The following is a 21,803-nucleotide window of genomic DNA, read 5'->3' as shown; positions in this document are numbered from 1 at the left end:
TGTACAATGGATAAACTGATCTGGATGCTATATTAACTAACATTGCTGGGGGTCCCTTGGAACCCCCTCAGGGAGCCCTGGCCTGGGGGTCCCTGCATGACTGCATTGAGAACCACTGCTCTACCTATAAGTCTATCATTTTATAAAAGTGCAATTTTGGCTTACACTCCAGACAAGATAAAGACTCACTATACCGTAAACAAGAAGGTCATCTCCATACTCGGAGGGAGACCGCGGCTATTGTATTCCTCTCTGTTTTAGGACAGAGGAAATCTCACAAGATCTCACCATCATGTGCTCCGTGCACGTTCAATGTCTCGGTCTCATTATCGACCAAGCAACGCCTTCATTCACTCCCCTGAGAAATGAGGCCTGCGTGGAATCAATGAGTTGTGAAGTAAAGTGGGACTTGAGGGAATTAGTTAACAACATAGTCTCTCTCTCAAGCCGTACTATATAGTACACAGAAAGAGAACGTGACATCACACCTTTTGAAAGTAATCTGAAAAGCCTCCCGAGATGGCACGTTGTCTGACTAATGCGACCGTTGAAGTTACGAGCGGATCCCGTCAAAGTCTGTACCCATGCAGTCACCCGTTTAGAACGGCACGGGTGTGAGATTGTGTTGAAAGTCGAGACCAATTACTATGTTTATGTCTGCTTTTGTCCTTGTAACAGGCCACAATATCTCACAGCATAACAGGACAGAGATGAACACAGGATTGTACTGTACAAGATATCTGAAACTGGTTATTTATTCATGATTTATTTCCAAGGGACCAGATCGACAGTTTCACACTTACCCCCCCCCCCCCACACTTACCCCCCCCCCCCCCCCCCCCACTTACCCCCGTACACTTTCTGTTATTAACACATTTTCATGACTGTATCCCACAAAATCATATGTAGGCTTGATACTAGCTAATGTGACCACATAATATTGACACTTTAAACACGTCTTCTGTCACAGTGGTGCCCGACTGCCAAACAACACTGTAAATGATGGTTATAAATGAAGGAATACGAGATAACAAAACCTGTAAGATCACACAGGTTTATAAACTACTGTAAAGTGAAGGTGTATTTTATGTTGTGTTTTATAGGAGTCGGGACTCATGGCAGGGTTAAAGAGGTTAAGCATCTCTCTGCTCATTCGGGGGGCTGCTGCTCCACCCTACAGTATAAACTCTCTCACATGGACTCAAATTCATCGATGCGCTGCTTGGTGTTGCCCTGGCGAATTTGACGGAGCGTCTTGTATTTGTCGCGGCCGTGTTTGACGTTCTCGGCGTGGATCAGGTCGTTGGGCGTCATCTTGCTCTCATCCATGGCCGCGGCCAGCTCTGTGCTCAAGACCTTTTTGCGAGGAACACACACGCACGCACACACACACACACACACCCACGCACACGCACGCACACACACACACACACACACACACACACACACACACACACACGCACGCACACACACACACACACACACACACACACACACACAAACAGATAATTATTTTTAGCAAAGTACCTTTCACACCGAAGGAATTCCATGTGATGATTGATTGCTCTCTATGTTCTTGCCAATTATCAAAAAGGGAAGAACCCATGGGCCCAATTATGTTCCAAAGCCCCCCCCCCCCCAGCTCTACCTATAATGGGCAGTCAGATGGGTACACCAAAAACACTTGACGACTACCCAGTTTTTTTTTTTTTTTTTTTTTCTTTTTTTTGCGGCTTACGCCTTTTATTGATTTTTGAAGGGACAGACAGTAGGCTGACAGGAAACGGGAGAGAGATGGGGGGATGACATGCATTAAAGGCCGTGTCGGGTCCGGGAGTCGAACCCGCGGCACACTGCGACTGGATTACCAGTCCGGTGCCCAGACCGTTACGCTACGGCCTGGGCCGACTACCCAGTTTTGAAGGCATTTTAGTGATTCTAAAAAGCATTTATCATAAATGATTTATACTGACTGCCTACAGTATTTATATATGTGCCCTATAGGAGGGACTTTGGTATAAAAAGGGCCGTAGCAGGGCCATATAGGAGGGGCTGTGTATACTGTATAGGCTGAGGTGCTGAGGGGCCTATTACTGTATGTACATTTGAGTAAATTGTTGTTGGCCCAGGTCCCCTCAAAGGTTTGTCTATAAGTTTAGAACAGTATAGAATATTGCAGAAGTATAGCACAATAACAAGCCTTTCATTTTTTATCTTTGCAGTTCCACTATTTTTTTTTATAAGACTATTTGAGCACTCACATTGGAGCAGGCAATCAGAGGAAGTGCACCTGGTCTGCATCTTAATAGAATATTGCACTGAGACATTAATATACACAAGGCGGTTCATGGGAGACGCTTCAAAATGAAACTACACAAAATCCCCCTCTGGGATACGTTTTATATTATTAAATTCACCTCTCCAGTCTCCTGAATGTTCGGGAACTCTTAAATATTATGTTTACTCTAGTGATTTAGCCTATTGATACTATTGGTGCAATATGGCAGCTTGTGCACCCTCGCTGTGGTTTTTATTTCAAAATAGATAATTATGTCCTATGATAGATACATAGAGAAGGTTAAAACACATCACAAAAAGAGGAGGCACGGGTTAAAAATGAGAGAAAGACAATTATTCTTTTAAATTATGAATACGCATTAAAATATTATTAAAAAAGAAAGGTGTCACTGGGGATAATAACCCATTCTGACCGGGCACCCATTTTGGTGTCAGCATCATGTTATGCTTTATCTATTGAAAAATAGCAGATCTACAAGCTCATATCGCGCCACCGAGTGGCGCGATACGAGCTTGTAGGTCTGCTATTTTTTGAAAAATCGAAGAACGACTGACATTTTTAGAATCTGATCTCAGGTCAGAATGGGTTGATCAGACCAGTGTGTGTCCGGTGGAAACCTCGTGTGAATCTGATCTCAGGTCAGAATGGGATAATCCTTTGATATTGCGCGCAGACCAAGACACTCCACTGCAGGTCCGTTCCGTGGCAGTGTTTCGCCGGTCTTAGACGCGACAACTGCCGATTACAGCCGCGGCGGCAGTGTTTCCTCTGCTTTCTCAACATGCGTGGCTGGTTATAAGACTCACCCGTGTCGGCCCCGGACGGTTAGCTCAACCGTCTGGGCACCTATATAGGCTGCCAAGCCAGCCGGACGGCGTGCTGTGGGTTCGACTCCCCAGCCCCGACGGCCTTTATTGCCACGTGTCACTCCCCATCTCTCTCCCCCTTTCCTGTCTAAATACTAGTGATGCACCGAATATTCGGCCGCAGAAAATATTCGGCAGAAAATGGCTAAAAAACGCATTTTCGGCCTATTCGGTTTCGGCCCCAAATAGGCAGATGATATATCACCGAATAGTTAATGCATTCAAAAGAGCGGAATAAATGTTTTCTGGACCCATAATAGTGATTATTATTTAAGTTAGGTTTTGCCATAACCATTTATTTTGCCATAAATCAGGTAGCTTTAAGGTACGGCCATGACAGCAATCGTAGGAAAGAAATATATATAATATTAATCATATTCGGATATGCAGTATTCGGTTGTCGGCCAACTGTTTCCTATATTCGGTATTCGGTTTCGGCCAAGAATTTCCCTTTCGGTGCATCCCTAGAAAATACTGTACCCTATCAATTAAAAAGGCAAAGAAAACGCCAAAAAAAAAATATATATATATATATATATATTATATTGGACTCCAGACAATGCGTTGTCTGTGAATACACACGCATGGCTGGTTAAAACTCACCCGTGGCTTCCCTATGAGGTTCGTTAGGGTTTGGGGGGAACACTGCCGCAGCTGTCATCAGCAGTGTGTGACGACGCCACATCTGACGCCGCTGCCAGAGAATGCACTCGCTCTATCTCCAGCTCTATCTCTATCTCTATCTTCAGGTCTGCCAAGATTTTGTGGAGAGGATGACTCACATTGTCCATTATGGCCCGCATCTTATATAGTAGATGCGCATGGATGCTCCTATAATTGAAACACCTTGTGATATAGGCATGTCTTGTTAGGCAAAGTAAGTGGCAGAGGATGACTTTGAATCCCAAAATCCCACATCCAAAATTTCAAATCAAGGACTTTGGAGGACAAAGTACTCACATTTTCACGGGTTAAAATAATTGTAATATATGTTTGTTTTTTTAGATCATTAGAATGTCTAGAACATGTTTTATTCATTATTGTGAAAGATATCCCCCAAATGTAAATTATTAATTTATTATATTATTATATAATTATTATAGATTGTTCATCAAACTTTATTCTTTTATTTTTTTTAACATATTTTTTAGTCTTAGTCCTAGTAGTACAAAGTAGTAGTAAGGTTGAAATCTATTTTTTGCAAGTACACATGAATGCGGGTCTTAGAGGGTTAGACTCCAGACAATGCGTTGTCGGTGAAGACACACGCATGGCTGGTTAAAACTCACCCATGGCTTCCCTATGAGGTTCGTTAGGGTTTGGGGGGAACACTGCCGCAGCTGTCATCAGCAGTGTGTGACGACGCCACGACGCCACATCTGACGCCGCTGCCGGAGAATGCACTCGCTCTATCTCCAGCTCTATCTCTATCTCTATCTTCAGGTCTGCCAAGACTTTGTGGAGAGGATGACTCACATTGTCCATTATGGCCCGCATCTTATATAGTATGCATCGCTCAACAACAACAGACTCAACAGTGATTCCGGGCCTCTCCCATAGTACTAACCAAGCCAGCCTTCCTCATCGGTTTGTTTCCGCCGCTTGGCATCCTCGTGACCTTGTCCATCACGCCTATGCCTCCCCAGCAGACTGCAGCGCAGAACAAGATACTTGCCACTGCTGACTGGTAAAACATGTATAGCAGCCACCTCAGAAATAAGAGCCATGCTCTGTCTTTTTTTTTTAGACAGTAGTCTGTGTTCAGAGCCCAATCCAGGTTCTGATCCATGTGAACTCGCAGGTACTTGTAGGACTGTAGCCTACTTGTTCGATATCTGTCCCTTGGACATTGACAGGCTGAAGAGGAGCAGGCTTGTTCCTCCGATATAGTCCACCACCATCTCCTTATATAGTCTTGGAGGTGTTTATTATTATTATTATTCAAATATTTTGTATTGAAGTTTGCACATTTAAGCACAGACAACAGATACTGTACATGACAGTCTTGGAGGTGTTTAGTAGGAGGCAGTCCCTGTCACTCCATTCCCTGAAGGGTCCCTCTATATCTCCACCTGCCCATCCTTGACATGCGCCACAATGGCGTGGGTCGATTAGCACTGCAATTACCATTGGTTTCTCATGTGGTTTCCATTATTTTCATGTTGCATGTTTTCATAATTATATTAGATTGATCAGACAGATGAGCTCTCATTTAACCCATTCTGACCTGAGATCAGATTCATACGAGGTTTCCGCCGGACACACTCTGGTCTGATGAACCCATTCTGACCTGAGATCAGATTCTAAAAATGTCAGTCGTTCTTCGATTTTTCAAAAAATAGCAGACCTGCAAGCTCGTATCGCGCCACTCGGTGGCGCGATATGAGCTTGTAGATCTGATATTTTTCAATAGCTAAAGCATAACATGATGCTAACACCAAAATGGGTGCCCGGTCAGAATGGGTTAAACTATCATGACAAGCTACAGTATATTTAAAAGAATCACACCCGTGTGAAGTGAGGGGCGCTCTTACATCACGTCGTCGTACGTCATCCAATAAAAAATGTATATAATTCTTCATGAATTAATTTGTCAACTTATGTTATTAAGTATCTTTTAACCATGATGATACAATGTTAAAAAACGTGTCACTATGATCATGTAAGATGACAACTGAATGTATATGTAATACATATATATATATATATATAAGCCTGAGCTGAATTAAAACAGTTTGCACTGTTTAGATTTGCTCGTCACATATGACGTAAATTCTCCATTCATTGTCAATGGCATTTAATGTTTGTGTTAGGACAAAATAGCCGATTTGCTCGTCTAACATATGACGTTAATTCTCCTTTCATTGTCAATGGCATTTAATGTTTGTGTTTCCACAAAAAGCCAATTTGTTCAGACAATATGACGTAAATTCTCCTTTCATTGTCAATGTGACAAGAGTTCAGGACAAAAAAGAGGTATATTGGAATAATAAAATAACACCTGTGAAGTGAGGGGCGCTCTTATACATCACCTCATTCTGGCCAATCACAATTTGCGTCCTCACTTCTTCCTCACTGTCTTCAATTTCTGCCTTTACACACTTTTGTCTTCAATGTTTGCGTTTACACAGAGCCTCGAGGCTGTACACAGGAGGGGCTAGCGCCCCTCAAAAATATCTATAAGCCAGTTTGACCTTGCCAGGTGTTGATTGATATCTAAAAGGAACAAGCTGACCTGTTACTGGACACTTGTCTGTACTGAGCACGAAAGGTCTCTAAATAAAATAAGATGGGTAGGATATATGAGATACTGGTACGACAACAACATAGATGTGGATGCGCATGGATGCTCCTATAATTGAAACACCTTGTGATATACACCAAAATCCCACATCCAAAATTTCAAATCAAGGACTTTGGAGGACAAAGTACTCACATTTTCACGGGTTCCGAGCATTAAAACACCTGTATTCAGAATAGATACATATGTATGTATATATGTGTGTGTGTGTGTGTGTGTGTGTGTTTGTGTGTGTGTGTGTGTGTGTGTGTGTGTGTGTGTGTATATATATATATATATATATATATATATATATATAAATAATATATATTTATTTTTTAATTTAGGAAAATCTGTGGCAGCCTATACATTATTTTATTTTCATATTATCTTTTGAAAATCTTTGCCTATAATGACATGCCCAAAATAGGAATCGCAGGTTGGAAGTGGTTAACACCATCAGGGGCCCATGACGTAAATCACCGTCAAGTTCAAGTGCACGGTCATGTGCCCGAGAGACGGAGATTGATAATCTCCGTCAGATTAGCGCTATAAAAACTGATCGCATCGCATCTACACTAGCCTAGAGGCGCTTGTGGACGACGGGGCACATTTTATTAATGGATTAAATAGGCCCGGGCCTTAACCCTCTAAGACCCAGCGTTGCTTTATAGCAACAATTCTATTTTAATTAATTACTTAATTATTATTTCTTTCTGTTCTTTTTTCACCTAAACGTCATCAGTGATGTTCATTGCAATGCCATTGCAATGCCATTGGTCATGATATTTGCATATAAATACACCCCACAGAGGCTGAAATTCACACAAATAAAAAGATTCTGGATTCTGTGCGATCTTGAACATTGTTTTAACCTATGACTTTTGACCTTTAACCCCAATAAAAGTAAGTAAAATAATTGTAATATATGTTTTTCTTTAGATCATTAGAATGTCTAGAACATGTTTTATTCATTATTGTGAAAGATATCCCCCAAATGTAAATTATTAATTTATTATATTATCATATAATTATTATAGATTTTCCATCAAACTTTATTCTTTTATTTTTTTTAACATATTTTTTAGTCTTAGTCCTAGTAGTACAAAGTAGTACAAAGTAGTAGTAAGGTTGATATCAATTTTTTGCAAGTACACATGAATGCGGGTCTTAGAGGGTTAAAACAACATGTCAAAAGAACAAAGCCTGACCTTAAGGCTTCTCCTCAGCCTCTGGTTCTTCCCCGCCTCCGTTATCCTCTCCTCCTCGCTGCGGTCACGGACCACGCCGGGCGACGTCAGCTCAGCGCTGGCCTCGGCGTTGCTCTCGTCCGTCTCGTCGTGATCTTGCATGTGACAGTTCACTGTGTCCTGGATGTGGACACCCATGAGTTTAACCTTAAGCTCCTCTTTGGTTCGCTCCAAATCGGCTTCCACCATCACGGCCTGTTAAACGCACGCACGCAACGCACGCACGCACATAGACACACCACTTGCAGTGAGCTCTATGGTTATATATATGAACAGGGATGCAAAAGATCTGAAACCTTCCAGAAATTGTGGACATTCTGGCCCAGTTTCAATAGAAACATCTTCATTTATAATATTGGTCAGGTCAGAGAATGTGGCCCAGTTTCAAGAGAAAGATATTTTTTTTATAATATTGTTCATTCAATATCCTCTCTCCCTCTATCACATTTACAGATAATCTTCCATCCCATTTAATAGGAATTCAGTAGAATTATTCCATGCACATACAGTATAGCATTCTCACATCGCATGTCTAGTGCATTCTCACTATCACGCATGCTGTACAGTGCATTTTCATGCATCATATGCAATTATGCACATTGTACTCCTATGATTCTGAGCACCTAGCACACTAATGCACTGCTACTGAACCCGCACTACTCCTGCACTGTCTATAAGCAAAAGGACTACCTGTTTTTCCGGTGCGTTTATACTATATTAATGATGCGAAACCTGCAGAGCTGGTTCAGGCGGACAATTCCAAAGTAGTGCCAAGTTCTGCCAACTCGGGTGATCAGTCACATGCGTGCTTCGCTGGACTGGAACGGGCTATTTAAAATTCCCCATTTACCCCAAGGGTACGGGAGAGGACAGATGTTGTACGTCATGATACGCGCCGTAGACTCACTGGGTGGCAAACTGGAGCTGGACGTTTGATGGAATGCATGGAAGAGAGCCAGGTGAGGTGGACAGGCTCATGAATAAACATTAAACAACACTCTCTTTTGAATGAACATATCACACTATGTTTTCAGAAATTGGAGGTGTTTAAAAGAGCACCCTTGAACACATTGGGCAGTATTTGCTCTGGCTAGACAGCCCAGTCAGAAACTCTATTGCCTTTTACATAAAATGATATACTGTGAGACAAGAGACCTGTATGATATGTCTTATTCTGTTTCCCTGAACCCATTATTTAACCCATTTAGGCCTAAGGGTCGAATCTAAAAAACGCCTTCTAAAGCCTGACCTAAGTTTTCTGAAAAACTTCAAATATTTATATAGCAGCATCAATGTTTTGTACCTTTTGAATACTGTACATACTGTACAGAACCCAAAAATGGGTTCCCGGCCTGAGGGGGTAAAACACCAACACCGCTACCATTAAAAGATGGTGTTTTATTCATAAGCTCTTGTTGAATTCAAATGCATTCCACCGCACTTCCGGCTCCAAATTGCCTCCTAGCACCTGACGAACGCCTACAAATTAGACAGCTGGAACGAGACCAAGAAAGTGACGTGACATTCATATCCCTGATCTTGATTTACCAGCTCATTCCTTACTCTGCTGTTCTGATGCTCAGCGGTTGTGTTTCTATGATCCCCTTTAGGGGGTCCAACTATTTCTTTCCCTGTAATATCTATTGGGCAGATGTTATTGTCTCCACCAGGGCGAAGGCATGGGGAGACGAGAGAGTATGTTTTGCCCTCCGTCCGTGTGTCCGTCCGTCCGTCCGTCCGTTAACAGCTCATCTCCAGCACAGACTTTGCACACACACACTCCCTGGATGCCAACGATGAACCTCTGCCCCACATTTTCCAGAACAGCCTGTTATAGCGCCACCATGAGGCAGCTTTTCAAAAAATGTACCTATAACTGCACCGATCTGCGCCAAACGTTGCACGCACACTCCCTAGAGGCCAAGGACAAACCTTTGACCTGCATTTTCACATCTGCCTTTTATAGTGCCACCAGGAGGCCGACTTTTGTAAAACACATTTTTTTGTGTTAATCCTCCAGATTTTGTCCAAAAATCCCGCAAATCTTTACACAGTATCTCTATAGTCATGTGTTCAAGACGGATCTGTCCGATATTTCATATTCCATCGTAATTTGCTAACATTGGCTTTCAAAGTTTGGCCTGTTTTGAACAAAAAGCCTCATGAACGCTGTGTGCAATTTATGTGCAATCTTTTTTGGAACAAAATGCCTCAAATCATCCAATTTCCATCAAAGGCATAAGAAGAAATGGCACACTTTTCACATTGGCCTATTATAGCTCCACCAGGAGGCCACAACCTGACCTGACGGAGACCTGTGCCCGAGGGGCACTTTTTCTAGTTATAAATATTTTCATGCTTACAGGGAATGAATAAATTGAAACAACGCCTTGATGCGAACATATGCCAACAGTACTTATTATGCTCATAGATTTTGTTTTTCTGACTGAACTGAAAATATGGTATTTCAGTTAAGTAACAAACAGTAGCCTAAAACAACATTTTGCTCAAAGTTATGCTAAATAATTAAATACTGTAAATTAGCACGGGATTCGTTATAGGTGAATTATAGACATCCATATAGACATCTATGGTGCTGCTTGTGGATTCATTACATTGTAACTGTACACGTAGCCCTTTATTTATCTGCATCCGATTTGTTTTCAATGAGGTCTTTATTCATTTATTGTTTTTCTTATTGCCTTCATATTGTGCATGTATCAGGGTACCTTTGAAAAAGAGAGGTTGCTCTCAATCATCCTCCCCGGATAAATAAAGGTTAACGAATGAAATGAACAAAATAGTAAATACACAGACATAACATGGAACATTTCTTGTATGTAGGTGTATGTATGCATGTAAATGCACGGTTCCAGAGCACAGACGTTCCGGATGAATTAAAGATGAGGCTCTCGTGGTAGAGAACAAAACAAACAAACAATACCAATTGCTCGTGGTTCCATCATCATCTGCTCACCGAAGGCAGGAACTAACACGTTCCTCAGCCCTCATCACAGAGGATCACATAAATTTCACATTAAGTTTCTATTAAATGCCATTTTCCGTGGCTGTGATCATGCTGATTGATGGTTTAGAGCTGAAACCTGTTCGTTTTTGCCCTAAAAAACTGAAGATGATGCTTCCCACGAGTGCTGGTATTGTGTATTGTTTTGTACACGCACACACAATGCACACACGCACGCACGCACTTTTAGAACTTTCAACTTTTTGTTAAAAAGTCTCTATATTCTGGGTCTCTCCGGCTCTTTAGAAAATAAACGACAAACTCTGAATTCCTTGCGTTTCATTTCCCCTTAACCCTGGAGATTACACTGTGCATAAAAGCACATAATAATAATAAACACGCACTGACGTCTTCTTTCCACCTGCTCTGGTGCCAGTGTATATGACTGGGTATAACTTCTGCAGGGTAAAGTTCCCAGTGAAGATAGTTGGGTGTGACTTCTGTTTTACCCACCGTTTGACTCCTCATCTTTAATTCATGTGGAACATCACCTCACACTCACCCTCTGCTGCCACCTCTTTGCCTCTTCATCCTTTTTCTTCTTGGCTTCCTCCAGTTGAGAGATCTTAGAGGTAAGCTCCGCGAGCTCAGTGGCCTATAAGCGCGCGCACACACACACACACACACACACACACACACACACACACACACACACACACAGCCGCACACAAACACACAATATTGATCTTAGATCTAGAACTAACACCGAGGGCCCTATTTTCATCAGTCCCTTATCCCTAAACTTCTTGACTTTGTTTTTACTATTTTGATAAACATTTTAAAATCGTTCGACTATAGCTGATCTATCGACATGTTGTGAGCTTGTATAGATCGGCTATTTGGACTATTCAAAAAATGTTTTTCAAAATAGTAAAAAGAAAAGGTGGCCCTATTTGTGTGTGTGTGTGTGTGTGTGTGTGTGTGTGTGTGTGTGTGTGTGTGTGTGTGTGTGTGTGTGTGTGTGTGTGTGTGTGTGTGTGTGTGCGTGCGTGCGTGTGTACGTCTGTGCGTGCTGACTGTGTTTCCACCTGGTCCCTCTGTGGATCGTAAACATGACCTTGGGTGTGTGTGTGTGTGTGTGTGTGTTTTTTTTGTCAAACTGGGTTTCATTCAACTGACTAGTAATGCAGAGTGCTACTTAGTGTAGCCTACCCTTGAGCGTGTGTGCGCATTCACACGTGTGTGTGTGTGTGTGTGTGTGTGTGTGTGTGTGTGTGTGTGTGTGTGTGCACGCGCGCGTGTGTTTGTTTGTTTGTGTGTGTGTGTGTGTGTGTGTGTAGTCAGGGCTACTTAATGTAACTTTAGCTCAGTCATTTTAAAATAGTATAGTATAATATAATGTCTCATGTTTTCCGTAAAGCAACAAATTAACTTTAATTGTTAATTAAAATTAATCAATTGTCGAATCAAACGGAAGGTAGTTGATCTACAAGCTCAAGTCACGGTGACATGTCACAAAGCTTGTAGATCGGCAGATTTCCCAGGATGTCGGCTCCAGGCCAGGGCTCAGGTGGTTATAAGAGACAGTATATTCATGCTGCTCCCAGAGAATGAATGCTCCCAGTGAACTGGAGCTTTAATCATATGCTTCTATGAGCTGGTATGCACAAAGAACCCTAAGCAACCACTTAAACCCTATAACCCCCCCCCCCCCCCCCCCCCCCAAAAATGTTGGAGACATTGTTTCTCCGTCCGTTTAAACGTCGTCGAATGTAGAACAAGTACTAATGAAATATTGATTACGGGACTGTCTCAAGGTTTTGGGCTGGGCGCCGACTTCTAATATATCACACAAGAAGAGACATGAGAGAACAGGACCAGGCCAGGAAATCAGGCCAAACCTATAATGTGTCCACTAAATACCTGTCACTTTAACAGACTGAACTAAACAGGTAAACAAACTCTAACCAGGCATGGGTTAGATCTATTGTGAAGATCAATTTGCGTGTCTGTCTGTCCGTCCGTCTGTCCGCCTGCCTGCCCGCCTGTCCGCCTGCCTGCCTGCCCGCCTGCCCGCCTGCCTACCCGCCTGCCTGCCTGGCCGCCTGCCTGCCTGCCTGCCTGCCTGCCTGCCTGCCTGCCTGGCCGCCTGCCTGCCTGCCTGCCTGCCCGCCTGCCCTCCTGCCCGCCTGCCTGCCTGCCTGCGGTTGGTGTGCAGACATGCCCGTATGGACTGGACATACCCGCCGGTATCAGCACGAAACAGCTCCATGGCCTTTCTTTTAGCTCCACCCTTCGGCCAACATGAGTGAGTGAGTTCTTGGGTTTTTCATCTATAGCACCACCACCATCCCTCAAATACCATTACGCCATGGTCGCACCAGACCACACCTAATCACAAAACCAAAATCACACAGCCATTTGGTATCTATAGCCCACACAAGGCCTGTGCGTCGGTGGGGAAAGATACCGAAATGCAGCCACTTTCGCCTTGTTTGTTGCGCCAGACAAAAGACAAGGCCCTTCATCTTGTTTTGTATATTGTGATGGATACAGGTCAAGTGGGCACCTTGGACATCTGGGCACCTTGATGTAAAATTGGCTATTTTGTCCAAAATGTTAAATAATATATATATATATATAACGCATATATATATATATATATATATTTTTTTTTATTTTATTTTTTTTAACTGGTTTTAAGTAATATAAAGTATACATCATTATGAGATTAAATGTTTACCTTCAACTTTGCATTGTTTATGCCCCAAAATGACTGAATATACAGGTCTTGTAGCAATTTGTAGCAATTGTAGAAATATTAGACCTTAATTATTGTCGAATGTTTGAGCACGTGTAGTGAGGCGCAAGAAGCAGGGAGTGAACCCCAGTCTCCCACTCCCACCAGACACAAACAGCACAACCTGTCATGCCAGGAGGGCTGTTGTGGTGGGCCGGGTCTTGGCTGCAGGGTGCTACAAACACCCTCGCTTGTCTTGTGGAGCGCATCCTCGCAACTTCACACTCTCGTGCCGCGGACCACCGCACACACAACCTCCATCATGTCCCTCCTGCAAGGATCCCCGCGCTCCAAGTCCTGCCGACTACGCCAGATTGTAGCGATGCGCAGGAAAGCGGGGATTGAACAACCAGTCTCCCGTGCACTCGCCAGACCGACACACACAACCTGTCGTGCCAATAGGGCTGAGCCCCGATGTGCAGGGCTTGTTGTGGGGCAGGGTCTTGGCTGGGTGCTATGCACATACAATGACTGTGTACATTCTTTTAAGGCCATTCTGACCTGAGATCAGATTCTAAAAATGTCTTCTACACATCCTGACAGTTTTCCGAAAAAGTGTCTATGTCAGTCGTTCTTCGATCTTTCAAAAATAAGAAGACCTACAAGCTCGTAGCGCGCCACTCGGTGTCGCGCTATGAGCTTGTAGATCTGCTATTTTTCAATAGCTAACGCCTAGCATAATGCTAACACCAAAAGGGGTTCCCGCCCCAAAATGGTTTAAGACCATTTTTCTAATATTTCATTTTTCTTAACATTTTGGACAAAATATGCCCAGATGTCCAAGGTGCCACCACTTGACCCGTTACCATCGTGACCAGGTGACATTAGTTAGCGGTTGCTTGTTATTGTTGTGTGACTAGAGTGTGCACCACGTTCTCCTGGTTCCGCTGCTGGTTGTCGGACTGGTCCAGCAGAGCGGCCTTGGCCTCCACGGCGGCCCGGCAGTCCATGTCCAGCTTCTCCGCTTCCTCCTGGAACATGGTCCTCTCCTTCTCCAGCTCCAGGGCCCTGCGCGTCTGCTCCTCCAGCTCTGAAACACATTTCACAAATTTAGGCATTTAGCAGACGCTCTTGATCCAGAGCGACTTAATAAGCTTACATTAAGCAAAAACTAGCCTGGGGTCCACCTATGCTTTCTACGGCATAGGCAGCCGGCAACTCATAATCTAGACACAGCTGCGCGACATGAGACTAATTAATTAGAGCGACAGAGAGAGAGAGAGGAGTTTGTGTGTGTACGGGTGTGCGTCAATTTAACAAAGGTGCAGACGATCAGAAATCAGCAGAGAGTGATCGACGTTTGCGCTACTACTCTATGCCAAATTGAAGTGGACTCTGACCCAGACTTTGTTTTCTCCCTGGAAATAAAAACGTCTGGGTTTCCGAGGCAAAGCAAAAACAAAAGCATGGCATACACATATATAAAAAGTAGTTATCATGAATCATGTATGAACTAAGAACGTAACAGTGGCATATCTATGTCAACTATACATACTATACTATATTATATATTATACAATATATATATGTGTACTGTAAAGTGCTATGACTACATGAAATGCAATTCTAGTGCTGTCTTCGTACGCGCACACACACACACGCACACACACACAGACTCAGTGTTGAAAAAGGTTAAAATGCCCACAAAGGCAAAGGGGTTTAGGCAATTTGATTTACAAATAATACATCGTTAATTCTTGTAAATGTGTGAATGGAAATTAAACATTGTTTTTCATCCTGCGTGCTGGAAATAACTCTTTTACCATGTAGCCTACTGAATTTAGAGTGCAAAGAAAGCCTTTACATTTGCATAGCGTGACACATATTTTGTTTTATAATCTAACATTACGTTAAATGTCACAATCATATAATTTTAATCTGCCTATACTGGCATACAAATCCTTCCTAGACAACACTATTTAGCATCACCATAAAGGAGTAAGTAAAATGCATACATAACAAAAGTACTCAAAAGTACCCACACAAAACATGCGTGCATGCCAGACACATGACACACATGTGTGAGCGCGTGCGGGTCACGCACACAACTATATTTCATTATCTTTAAGACATGCTGACCTGAGATCAGATTCATACGAGGTTTCCACTGGACACACACTGGTCTGATTAACCCATTCTGACCTGAGATCAGATTTAAAAAAATGTCAGTCGTTCTTCGATTTTTCAAAAATATCAGACCTACAAGCTCGTAGCGCGCCACTCGGTGGCGCGCTATGAGCTTGTAGATCTGATATTTTTCAATAGCTAAAGCATGACATGATGCTAACCCCAAAATGGGTTCCCGTTCAGAATGTGTTAAGACATGCCGACTCTGACCTTCAACCAGACACAAGAAACTACAGCATGCAGCAGACAAGAGACATTTGTATTCAGATTGTCATCTGACCATCCTGAGCTCTCTTGGTCTGCTCCTCGATCTGCCTCAATCTCTCCATCAGCTCCATGGTCTCCCGGGCAATCTTCTCGGCTTCCTTCTCGGCGTTCTCTCGCTTCTTCTTTTCACTCTCCAGCAAGGCCCTGCATGAGTGAGAGGATCGGATCACGTGTATAAAACAGACAACTCCATCGAGAAAAATATGAAGTATGAAAACTCTGCAGTTCTCTCTTTTTTTGTGTTTTGAGGCGAGGGAGTGCATGCGAACTGTCAACGGTAACGAGCACAGCTTGAGCTCCGTCTATAACCTTCCCCACCTTTCCATCTGCCGTTTGTTCTTCTCCTCCTTGGCCTGGGCCTTCATCTGCTGAACCTCGATGGTGTCAGGCTTCCGCCTGCGCATGTACAGGTCATGGTTTCCGATGCACAGCGCCAGGATGCGCTTGTTGATGCGGAGGCGAGGGGCGTAGAAAACAAAGTCCTTGAACGCAAAAAACACAAGCCTGTAAATGTAAAACATCTGGGGCCATATCCCATGAACTTTAGCACCACGTTTTTTGCTTCCTTTCGGGTTCTGGGAGCCAGTTGCACCACCTCCCAAGTTCAAACGTAGCCTAGTTATAGCTTAAATGGCTTTTAATTCAAGCTATAACTATAGGCTATAGTTTGAACTGAGGTGGTGCAACTGGCTCCAGAAGTGGACTCAAACCATGTCTGCTGTCCATAGCTGTCTGCTGCTCCCCATGAAGTTTTGCACTCCCACCGCCATGCAGCATCCACCTATAGGCTCTGTTTCTAGATTCCCCTTTGAGGTCTTAATTAATTCGCTGTAATAATTCTATTTGGCAATATCACTTAATTAAAATATTCATGCTTACGGGGGAATGCAGAGAGACAGAGCCCTGACGCCAAACTATGCTTCAGATATATATCTATGCTCAATTATGCTATAAAAAAAAAGTATTCAATCCAAGAGTTGTCTGACTGAACTTCTTTTGGAACCAATACTGAAAAATAAAAAATGTTGCTTTCACATGCAGCAGTAGATCAGAAAGAGAACTCTCTTTCGGATCTAGCTTTGACGAGAAAGAACCACAAAGGAACCTCCTGATGTGGACTGAGTTGAGTTCAGTAAGTTTGTTTTAGTACTAATACCGCCTGGAGTATGTGGATCAATATGCCTTCTCAACATTTTCAATTTGAAACAAATACAAGTGAAGTGAGTATAAATAGTAGCATAAAAATGAGACAAATGTAGTTGGGTTTGTTTCTCTCTATCTCTCTGTGTCAGTCTCGCACGCACACACACACACACACACACACACACACACACACACACACGCACATAACCTTGCATCAGATGATGCCCTCTGTAACAATATATTACATATTATATTATTATAACCACTGGACTAAGTCCCTCAGAAGCTGAAAGGAATCAAATGTGAAAACACAATCTTTGTTTTTCTCCTTTAAATATAGATTTAACAAAACAGCCATATTAAATGAAATGCATTATAAGCAATTCACACTGCAGTTCCCAGCTATATTTTGCTACTTTAATTTATACAATAACATTGCTATCTATAAAAGTAAGAAAGTTCAAAGCAGAAAGCTATACACAGCAGTTTAAGTTATCTTTCTATAGCAGTTTTAATCACTAGCGTCTCTATTCTGGGGGGCTTATAACATTCAGTGAAAAGATATAGAGATAGAGAGACCGCTGGGGACCGGCAATTATTTTCATGTTGCTCTTCACGTAGGCTTCTGTGGTGTAAAGTACCAGGCAACCAGGCCTGATGACATTATATGCACTTAATGCCTAACTAACAGAAACACACCTGTTTCCAAATGTGGCTAATTTACTTGCAAATGCTTTAGTTGTATTGTGTAGTGTCTTTGTTTTCATAATTTATTCCCAAGGCAGCCCACTCTGTAAATGCAAGTTCCCCCCCCCCTGATGTGCCCCCCGAGTAATACATAGAGGCTGGAATGAATGGCTTGAACGTTAAGAAAGGTTTGCAGTACCGGCGCCTTCTTGTCGATTGGCTTGATGACAAACTTCTTGTCGTTGAAGGAGATATTTTTGATCTCGCTCCAGGGAAAGCCGATCTTTGGGGTCATTCTGGTGAGCAGAAAGAAACAGACAGACATGTTTGAAGCTCTGCAACACTGCGGCTCTCAACATCAGAGGTGGGGACCACCAGCAGTCCAAATGGCCCCTAATGACCCTTTAACTCGGAGGGAATACAAATCTACTCTCTCCGAGTTCAAATGAACACTGAGGATTTCACAGTGTAGATTAGGGTCCTCCCCCTGAGAGAGCAAGTTGTCTCAAACGGGGGTCTGTGTGGCCTATTGCATATCAAACTGGGTTCACATTGTATAAGGTTCTGTTACACATACAGACTACAGAGCCCTCCATAGTCAGATACCTGCATATTTATGTGACCTTCTGCTCCACCCATAATGTAGCCTGCAGTGGGTCTCTGAGACCCTGCTGGTTATTGTGCCTCGCTCAGGAGTAAAGACTATGTGGGTGATTGAGCTTCGCCCCTAGGCTATGGAAGACTGTCATAAAGACGTATTACCTGTTCAAACAGGCTTTTTACATAGAGCTGTTTGTGATTACAGCTCTTTGTATTAATTGTGACATGACGTCCTGTATTGTGATTGTGAATCTGTGATCCTATATCCTGTGTTTTTATTTCCTTTATATCATTGGTTGGTTTGGTCGATTGTTTTATCTTGTCTGTTTGTTTTATTATTGACATTTATGTCTGCTTTCAAATAAGATTCGTTATTGAGTGAGGATGGATGTGACTGTTGCAGTGCCGCACAAGTGAGATGCTGCCACCGCTAAACCTAAACCGCTAAAGGTGATATCACACACAAAGGCTCATGTCGTTAACCTATTCTGACCTGAGATCAGATTCATACGAGGTTTCCGCCGGACACACACTGGTCTGATGAACGCATTCTGACCTGAGATCAGATTCTAAAAAATGTCAGTTGTTTTTCGATTTTTCAAAAATAGCAGACCTACAAGCTCGTATCGCGCCACTCGGTGGCGCGATATGAGCTTGTAGATCTGCTATTTTTAAATAGCTAAAGCATAACATGATGCTGACACCAAAATGGGTGCCCGGTCAGAATGGGTTAAAGGAGCCCATCTTGGCTTAGTAAGAGCCAAATTGACATCCAAGTGCGGTCAATCACACACTTTGCTATTTTAGTAAGCCTGGTCAAAGTTCTGTTGAAAAGTTGCATTCCCACGCAAAGCAGAAGATGCTAATTTGCACTGGGCCTGCGCTCCTTCGCTCGCAAATCTTCCTTCTCGAGGCAAATCTTTAAATTGGTCTGCTCTCTCTCTCTCTCTCTCTCTCTCTCTCTCTGTTTTTCTGTGTTTTTTCATGTTCATTAGTGTTCTGTAGTGTTTTTGTTTTTTTGTTTTTTTTGCGGCTTACGCCTTTTATTGGTTTTTTGAAGGGACAGACAGTAGGCTGACAGGAAACGGGAGAGAGAGATGGGGGATGACATGCAGTAAAGGCCGTGTCGGGGCTCGGGAGTCGAACCCGCGGCACACTGCGACTGGATTACCAGTCGGACGCCACCGCCTGGGCTGTAGTGTTTTTCTTATCATTTATTTTAAGTTTAGCATTTGTATGCTTTTGAGTGCCTTAAATGCCTTTCTGTGTCTTGTGTACATGCAGCTTCAAGGATAAAACATAAAAGGTTCAAGGTGGTTCAAGATTAAAGCTTTGAAATAACTACCACAAATGCATACCATTTTACGCCACTCTCTGCCAATGCAAAATGGCAAAACCTTGTCACTAGCCACCCCGCTCATGTTCTGTTCTTTCCTCCTTCCATCAAAACAACATTACGGACGCATCAAATCGCACACCAGCCATCTCAGTAACAGTTAATTTCCACGGGCTGTCGGGTTGCTGAACAGCGGACGCACCCATATGAACCACACATTGTTGTTGTGTAATACATATGTAATGTTATCGTGTAGGAGAGACGGTAAGTTGAGCCACTGGGTAAGATGAGCCACAGCATGTTTAACCAAAAACGCATGTCGCTGATTGGTCTAGGAGAAGTTGAGCTTAGATTAAATCAATGAGGGGATGAAGGTTTTCCCTAAATAACACAATCCTATTCCATAGTTTAAAGAAACAGAACATACAAGCTTTTTTGAGGCAATTTATCCCAAACTGGAGGGTAACTTGAATTTGTGAATAAGGCAAAATGTTTTTGTTTGCACAAGAACAAAAATGTATTGTCATTATTGTACCCGAAAGATGGCCGTGACAATGTGTTCTCAAAATGTAAAAAGTGTCTCATCTTACCCCCAGTCCTTACTGTATATTGTGTACATAATATGCACATTTGAGTCTATGTAGGTCGACAGTGTGTTTTGTAGGTTTTTGGATGGTGTATCCACGGTCCAGACGTATTTAATTGTATTACAATAAACATGACCATAAAGTTTAACTTTTGTTTGGGACGTGGAGAACATTATTGCCAATTTTAGTGATTCAATTGTGTGGACACACTATAGGTTAGGAATAAATGTCACCTCCTCTGTTTTCGTTTGGGTAGTGAGAGTATAGTGAACCACTTAAACACTATTTGTGCCCAACACGTCTCCAGACGTCTTTAGAAGACCCCCGTAGGGAGCCCATGATGTCTGGGGACGTCTTCTTAAGGACTTTTTAAATGATACGAAACCAGATCGCTAAAATCATTTTTCTTTTTTTCTTGGTCATTCCTTCTTCAGCTAGACATGTTTCGGGCATGCACACTGCCGTCCATATCCCTGTTTACGGCCCGACTTAACTGTCTCTTTACTCTAAATCGCTCTCCATGGTTTTGATGAAATGGCAATGTTCATGTCATCATTTCTGACTTAGTAGGTATTGGATGGAGCCCGCACACCACAGGTACAAGAAAGACATTCTTTATTGAAAATACTGACCAGGGGCAGTATTTTCAATAAAGAACGTCTTTCTTGTACCTGGTGGTGTGCGGGCTCCATCCAATACCTACTGAAGTTTATTTAGTCCATCGTATCCTACGTCCGCTCATCATTTCTGACTTAACCAATCATCGTCATTTGGAATATAAACGCTTCTAGAAGAGACTTGAGATGTGACAGCGCAAAGTAGTAATGGAGGATTTTTTTTACCTCGCGGTTTTGGGGGAAATGGCTTTTCAGAGTAAAATCTGTCTCATCTGCTGGGCACTCTAGCGCCTTTTATTCTGAAGAAAGAAAAAGAGAAACGGCGCACTGTCTGGAAGTGTTAACCCATTCTGACCGGGCACCCATTTTGGTGTCAGCATCATGTTATGCTTTAGCTATTTAAAAATAGCAGATCTACAAGCTCATATCGCGCCACCGAGTGGCGCGATACGAGCTTGTAGGTCTGCTATTTTTGAAAAATCGAAGAGCGACTGACATTTTTAGAATCTGATCTCAGGTCAGAATGGGTTCATCAGACCAGTGTGTGTCCGGCGGAAACCTCGTATGAATCTGATCTCAGGTCAGAATGGGTTAAGAGCGGTCCTACTTGTCTGTCTTCTCATAGACGTTGAGGCCCAGGGCGTCCACCCCCAGCCAAAGCTCCGAGCCTTTCTTGTTCTTGATGCTGAAATAGTTCACTCCATACATCTCCAGGTCCTGGGCTATCTTCAGATACTCCATCATGGCGTCTTCTCTGCAGAGGAGTTCATAGGACAGTAACAAGTTCATCTTGTGGCCACTCTTACAGCATTCGATCGTCGCATATATACAGTAGCAGGCATGCAGTATACCACTGTGTTCGCTTCTTTGTCTGACGGACGGACGGACGGACGGACGGACTGACTGACTGACAGATTTAGCAGTTTTTCACAGTAATCTGTGTACTACTACTGTAGTACTACAGTATAGTAGTAGTAGT

General features: G+C 42.9%; 1 protein-coding gene across 1 annotated transcript in view; it reads right to left on the bottom strand.

The window, feature by feature from the left end:
- Positions 1-1,191: 1,191 nt before the first annotated feature.
- The window catches only part of LOC310873266 (moesin-like), a gene marked incomplete at its 3' end in the record, with an annotated part of 31,388 nt that continues 10,776 nt past the window's right edge, over positions 1,192-21,803 (bottom strand). The window contains exons 8-15 of the mRNA XM_083785601.1: positions 21,432-21,578; positions 17,884-17,980; positions 16,173-16,336; positions 15,868-15,998; positions 14,330-14,490; positions 11,223-11,315; positions 7,657-7,890; positions 1,192-1,356 (exon numbers count right to left, since the gene is read on the bottom strand). Coding sequence (XP_083641727.1) covers positions 1,192-1,356; positions 7,657-7,890; positions 11,223-11,315; positions 14,330-14,490; positions 15,868-15,998; positions 16,173-16,336; positions 17,884-17,980; positions 21,432-21,578 — 1,192 coding nt within the window. The remainder of the gene's footprint in view (positions 1,357-7,656; positions 7,891-11,222; positions 11,316-14,329; positions 14,491-15,867; positions 15,999-16,172; positions 16,337-17,883; positions 17,981-21,431; positions 21,579-21,803) is intronic.

This window comes from Protomyctophum parallelum, assembly GCF_964188405.1.
Source record: "Protomyctophum parallelum genome assembly, chromosome: 16".
In the NCBI taxonomy this organism is placed as follows: Eukaryota; Metazoa; Chordata; class Actinopteri; order Myctophiformes; family Myctophidae; genus Protomyctophum; species Protomyctophum parallelum.
Note: the sequence above shows the minus strand (reverse complement) of the source record. Positions and strands in the feature narration are given on the sequence as shown.